At 35.2% G+C, this 6,380-nt stretch overlaps 1 protein-coding gene across 1 annotated transcript; it reads right to left on the reverse strand.

Moving 5' to 3' along the window:
- Positions 1–660: 660 nt before the first annotated feature.
- Positions 661–4,671, reverse strand: LOC21389811 (internal alternative NAD(P)H-ubiquinone oxidoreductase A2, mitochondrial). The gene is made up of 9 exons (XM_010094316.2): positions 4,564–4,671; positions 3,164–3,809; positions 2,839–3,052; positions 2,525–2,685; positions 2,362–2,427; positions 2,112–2,275; positions 1,755–1,869; positions 1,414–1,593; positions 661–1,192 (listed from the first exon to the last, which is right to left on the reverse strand). The coding sequence occupies exons 2-9, from the start codon at positions 3,728–3,730 to the stop codon at positions 1,037–1,039; spliced, it is 1,623 nt and encodes a 540-aa protein (XP_010092618.1). The 5' UTR covers positions 3,731–3,809; positions 4,564–4,671; the 3' UTR covers positions 661–1,036.
- Between the last annotated feature and the right edge of the window lie 1,709 nt (positions 4,672–6,380).

Below are 6,380 nucleotides of genomic sequence, written 5' to 3' on the forward strand. Positions count from 1 at the left end.
CCATCCTTCATCTCCTTCAGCCGGTGTTGATGGCGGTGTTCACGTGGGCGTAGTGACGGCGGCGGCGTCCGACGACTGACGATAGCCATCGAGCGAGGGAATCTCCGGCGACGTCTCTCTCTGTCGTCCTTCATCTCCGGCGTCCTTCATCTCCTTCAGTCGGTGTTGATGTCGGAGTGGGAGAGGGGGGTGCTGTCGGGGGTGGTGGGCAGCGGAGAAGAGAAGAGAGAAGAAAAAAAAAAATGAAAACCGTTTTCAGAAGAGAAAACGAAAACGAGAAAATGACTTTTTTTCGTTTTCAGTTTTTCACAGAAAGACAAAAACGCTTTTGTTTTTGTTTTTTGAAAAATTTTGTGCCAAACACGTTTTTAGATGGTGTTTTTATTTTTTAGCTTTAAAAAACGTGAAAAATGAAAACGAAAACAAAAACAAACAGGCCTTTATGAAAACCGTTTTCAGAAGAGAAAACGAAAACGAGAAAATGACTTTTTTTCGTTTTCAGTTTTTCACAGAAAGACAAAAACGCTTTTGTTTTTGTTTTTTGAAAAATTTTGTGCCAAACACGTTTTTAGATGGTGTTTTTATTTTTTAGCTTTAAAAAACGTGAAAAATGAAAACGAAAACAAAAACAAACAGGCCTTTAACATCTCTTGTCAAGTATTTTGTTGTTGTAAGAATTCTTAATTCACGAGTTGCAAGGAGGAACTTATGTCACTACAAAGTAAACAAGCCTTAAGACTGGTGTTAAAGATCATAAATCGAGCTATTACATTCACTACCAAGTATTTTTTTGTTTTTTTATTTTTTCTGGTGCTAAGTACATTAGTTAAGGTTCAGTTGTGGTTGGTGCGCCCAATGCACTCACCTGAATTGCTCTTCTTAAATTCCTACTTCCCATTTTCCAGGACTCACTAGTTACCCCATATCAATATTTGAATTAAATAACAAACGAAGATATCAAAATTCAAAACTTCAGTAACTGCAGTGCATAGCTTCGAATCAATATAACAATCGTCAATGGCTGCAGTAGTGTTGTTCAACCAATTCTGGAGTTATCTCTGCCAAACACAAGCGTGGTCGCCCAGTTAACCGCTACGTAAAACCTGTTCCTCCAGCTTACGACGCGTGTCAGATAGGCGGAGCGCCAAATCAGCCAGCTAACGAACCCAGCAAGTGATATACCCTTAGAGTCCTGCCAACACAAACTTGTTATCACACTCTGAATATACGTATCAAAGAACATACATCGAGCAGTCTAATTTCAGTCGTTGAATGATGAAATAAACTGTCAAATTTTTTTCAGTGAAAACTGTTAATTGTTATTTTGTTTTTCCAATAGCTGAGAGGTTTTCATTCAATCGTTTAGTCGCTGAGATTTGGGCTGCATAATTGAGATGTATCAGATAAATTTACCTTGGACTGTCGTAAATCAACAAGAGCCTTGTAGCTGCCAACTGAGGCCATACTTCCTAGGTGCTTGTACACAAAAGGCTCTCCAAAAGGGACGTCTTTTGCGCTGAAAGCCTTGCCTCCGTTCTGCTTCCCAATCTTGTTAAACGACTCCACCAGATACTTTCCCTGTCGTTCCGCAACCTATTCAGATTGAAAGGAAAAACAAAAAAATGTTAAACTGGTTATCTCAGGAACTTGGATTGTAATATAACACGTCTTGAAATACGTCTGTGTCTCTTGAGCATTTAGGACATGTATTTAGAACAATGTAGAGCTTGAAGAAAAGGATGAAGAATCCTAACCTGAGCCAAGGCTGGAAGAACTGGCCTTCCTGTCTGTTCAAGAAAACCGGCGCAGTCTCCTAGTGCAAACACATCTTCTACGGAAGGAACCCGCAGCCACTCATCCACACCAATCCTGCATCACTCAACAACTCATAATCAGTCATCTTGAAAAACTAGTTTCATGACTTATAATGAAAGTAAAATACAAGTTGTTAAGGGTAAAATAGTCGCGATAAAACAGACATTTCAGTTTTAAATATCCTATAGAATTCTATCATGATGTTTATGAAACTTTTTCACGAAATGAAGAACAAAATAGAAGATTGTAATGCAGTAAGATAACTAGAAAGTGTTGTTATGGGGATGCATAAATACCTTCCACCAGCAGACTTGGGAAGATGGAGTGATTTCACAAAGTCTGACGGTCCAACACCTGTGGACCACACCAAGAGGCCGTAAGGAACATCAGTTCCGTCATTGAGAACTATCTTTTTGGCATGCACTTCTTTCACAACACCACGCATTAGGCGAACACCAGACTGATGAAAGATTCAGAATGTCATACTAAATCCGGAGAAAGTTAATAAAAGTCATTAACAGATTAAGCAACATAATACCAACTTACTTTTGTTAAATGGTTCGTTGCATATTGCCTTAGCCCCACATCAAAGGAAGACAAGATCTCATTTGCCTGTTCAACAATAAATAGTTGAGGAACCTCATAGTTGATCTTCTTTAAAGGACTAATTGAATGAAACATAAAAGTTTAAAAACTCAAAGAAAGTTACCTCAATAAGGGTCACTTGGATGTCGTCCTTGACATGGGAATAACTTTCACAAACATCTCTCATGATAAAATCACTCAATTCACCACTGAACTCCACACCAGTAGGACCACCACCAATGACAACACAATGTAGAAGGCGTTTCCTTTCTTCCATTGATATTCCTGCAATAACAATTCAATGTCAACACATTAACGTGACAACAAAATCTGTTTCATTAGCGAACTAGACTTGAACGATTTTAGCAAATTTCTATGTGATTTATTGTCTAGGAGAACAAAAGGGAGACACAATTTTCTTGTAGATGACAAACTTACCTGGATTTTCAGAGAGCATCAAGTTCAAGAGGAGCTTCTTCCTGATCTCTTGAGCATGATTAACCTCACGAAGGAAAAAGGCGTGTTCCTTCACACCCTTGATACCAAATGTCAAGGGCTCAGCTCCAGCAGCTATAACAAGCTTGTCATAAGCAACTCTGAATCTGTAAGGCTCATGAGGTAATCCACCGTTGGCAACCGTCTCACAATACAACTACATAAAATAACTCCTCTTAACTTCTCGTTTCCAGTATATTATTTCTCTAGCTAAACTACACTGCACATCTTTTTTCTTAAAAGAAAGAGGAAAAGAAAACTCACTCACCTCATGTTTGTCTGTATCAATGCCATTACAGGTGGCTAAGTAAAAATATGAACCGGGATTCGACGCCAGCGCAGACTGAATTCGACTAACGGGTTCAGCCACTGATCGGAACTCCAAGGTCCCCACACAAGTTGAAGCAAGCAAAGGAGTGAAGACCATATGATTCCTAGGCGATATACAGACGACATCATAAATCTTTGTGTCCAGTCCCTTGAGGAATCGACAAGCAGCCCAGCCGGTTCCAAGGACAACCACCCTCGGTTTTTCGCTTGGCCTGGTTGCTTCTAGTCCTGGATACCTCGTCTCCTCACACTCCGCATCCGATTCGTCAATAATCCTCTCGGCAACAGGAGATTGGTAATGTGGGACAACACTTATTCCTCTACTAAATAAACTCGCATTATTCGCCTTTCTAATGCCAGAAAGGTAAGAAAAATTGCCATCTCTAGTGGCGTTTGCAAGGGAGGGTGTGGAAAAGTTGTGTTTGGTTGGTACTTCATTGAACATGTTGTTAACGGTGACTTCTGATCTTCTCAAGGTACTTCTACTTACTCTTGCCAAAGCCATGTTGAGGGTACTAGTTCTTGAAAGAAGAGTTGAAACCTTTTACGACCTTATGTTCCAATCGAAATCGAACTCGTTGAAGCTGTTGAGAGAATCGAAAAATGTGAATCAGTACAACTATATAGAAAGGAAGATCGAGGATTGGAATAATTTTGTATAAATAAAGCAAATGAGAATTCCAATTTCCAAAAACTTCGGAGAGAGACAATGACATTAGGGCAGGACAAGAACAGATATGGTCCAAACAAAGCAGCCTAAATCTTTATGTTTTTATTTTTCTCTTTTTTGAGAAACATAATTTGATTTGCTTTGCTTTGTTCATCGACTAATGGCAGATACAAGGAGAAAGCTCCTTGAAAATTTCAGTGAGAAAGGAATCAAAACACTAAAATTGGAAAGTAATTCATGCATTAGCAAACACATTAAATGGCGTTAGTGAGACAAACAAGAACAAGGAAAACATTATTTGACTAAACAAGTATTTTCCTGTGAGGCCAAAAGCTCAAAAAACTCACACAAAACACAAACAGAAATTGCCAAAAAAAAAAAAAAACAGCAGATTTAAAACTATATTCCGAAGTTACAGAGAGAAAAATTTACACAGAAGAATGGAGAAGAAGATTGGCATTAACTTGCTTGATTTGTTTGAGCCTAGGAAAAAAGAGCATTCTTGTTTACATCGAAAAAGAAAGCCTTTTTATTAAGAGAGAGAGAGAGAGAGAGAGAACGGTTTAGAAGCATTCGATTCAATATTAGCCATGAAGATACCAAAAAAAAAGGAAGAGAAATATAAAAAATGGTGATTTTTTGCAAAGCAGAAGGTTCGGGAACATTACTTTTGAGGAAGAAGAAAGTTTTTCTCGGTCTGAAGATTCAAGCTTTGGAACAGTGAGCGCTTATGTCCAAAAGTTGCGGAGAAGTACTTTGTGCAACAAAAATGGCGTTGAGATTCACCAATAAATAAGACACATGTATGTGAGCGTATGTGTGTGTATATATATATGTGTGTGTATGTAAGTGTGTGTTAAATGTTTTAATTATTAATTTAATAAGAAAGAGAATAAAAGGAAAATAAGGGGACGACTTGGGACGCAAGCAAGTTTGTTGGGATTTTGAAGGAAAAAGACAAAGAGGGAGAGAGAGAGAGAGACGGAGTTCGAGGAAGGAAGCATTTATGATTTTGGGGTATATTCTCATTTTTTATGCTTGGTTTTGGCTGGCAAACGCGAAAAGGTAAACAAAAAAAATTTGGGCAATTAATCAACGAGGAAAACGGTGGAGAATTTCCTCATTGGCTAACGTTATTTGGAAGACATTACCGCCCTTCTCAGAGTCACTCCACGTCTGTGTAGGTTAAAGGGTAGTTTTGACTTTGAGTTTGACAGACATCTTTGAAGTTTGACTACCCTGGCAGCTGGTTTCCGATTCGATCTAGCTGTATATATTAAAGTCTCATTTAATTCATTGATTTAAAATTTTAATTTAAGTTGAAATGTGATTTTATATAAAATTTTTTTATTATAATAAAAAAATTAAATATGACTATTTTTAAAATTTTTTTACTGTAACAATGTAAATTTTTAAACTCAAATTAATAAAATAAACGTAGCATAATTTATCTGTCCTATCTTCCAATCGTACGAGGTCCAACGCTACGGTCTAGTCTACTTTGCCTCCAAGACTTTTTTTTTTCAAAGAATTTTTCTACTACGTCAATTTTATTAACAGTGTTAGCTTTTAACTATAGCTGACCATTTATAATATTTTATAATATGAATCTAACTGTTAATTTTTATCAATAGTGTTAATTTTTAATTCATAATACAAATTTAATTGTTAAAAATAAAAAATTATTAATAATTTATGTTTTATAATACTATCAAAAGAACTCATTTTATTTTTTTTCTCTCACTTTTAAATTTGTCTTATAGAACTAGCACAACAGCACTTATATTTTTTTTAGAAAAAATTGAAACTTTAAGCGAAGAAAATAAATAAAGAGGAGAAAAGGGTCTAAAAAATTCATTTAAAACAATTTCCGTCAACAGGACATTTTTATGACATAAGTATGGCATTTTTAAGAGATATATAATAAGTCATTTAAAAAGGGTATTAAAAATCATTTTTATGACATTTTTAAGGTATCATTTTTTACTATTATAATAAAGACATAATATACCTAAGTGATTGTTTAAGAAAAAAACACAACAAAAGGGAAAGAAAGGGTTTGTACATATTTATTTTCTTTGAGGAGTTATATAAACAAATTTAATTTACAACTATATATTCATACTAAATAAGTAAAAAAGGTGTAATTAAAGAGAATAGTTTTTTTTTTACTTAATTAATTCAATGTTCCTTTTTGTTTTTTCTTTTATTTATTTAAGACTCTTTCAATTTCTTAGGGTGCGTTTGGAATTGGTTCCAAAACGTTTTTATTTTCTGTACGAAAATGAAAATGAAAACGTTTTTAGTTTCATTTTTGAATTATTTCTAAAAATGCGTTTGGTAGTTTTATTTAGAGATTGATTTCAGTTTTAAAAAAAACTGAAACTGCGTTTGGTGGTTTAATTTTTGAAAACATGTAATAATATATTAAATAAATAATATTATTAAATATATTAAATAAATAATATATTAAATATATTAAATA

This window comes from Morus notabilis, unplaced genomic scaffold, assembly GCF_000414095.1.
Source record: "Morus notabilis unplaced genomic scaffold, ASM41409v2 Scaffold2307, whole genome shotgun sequence".
NCBI lineage: Eukaryota > Viridiplantae > Streptophyta > Magnoliopsida > Rosales > Moraceae > Morus > Morus notabilis.

Bases quoted from the DNA above. Each gene is read 5' to 3' on its own strand.
- LOC21389811 (XM_010094316.2), bottom strand. From the start codon at position 3,730: ATGGCTTTGGCAAGAGTAAGTAGAAGTACCTTGAGAAGATCAGAAGTC. The intron at 2,428-2,524 runs GTAACTTTCTTT...ATTGTTGAACAG, and splicing joins TCCAAGTGACCCTTATTGAG to GCAAATGAGATCTTGTCTTC. The intron at 1,870-2,111 runs GTATTTATGCAT...TGAGTGATGCAG, and splicing joins CCCAAGTCTGCTGGTGGAAG to GATTGGTGTGGATGAGTGGC.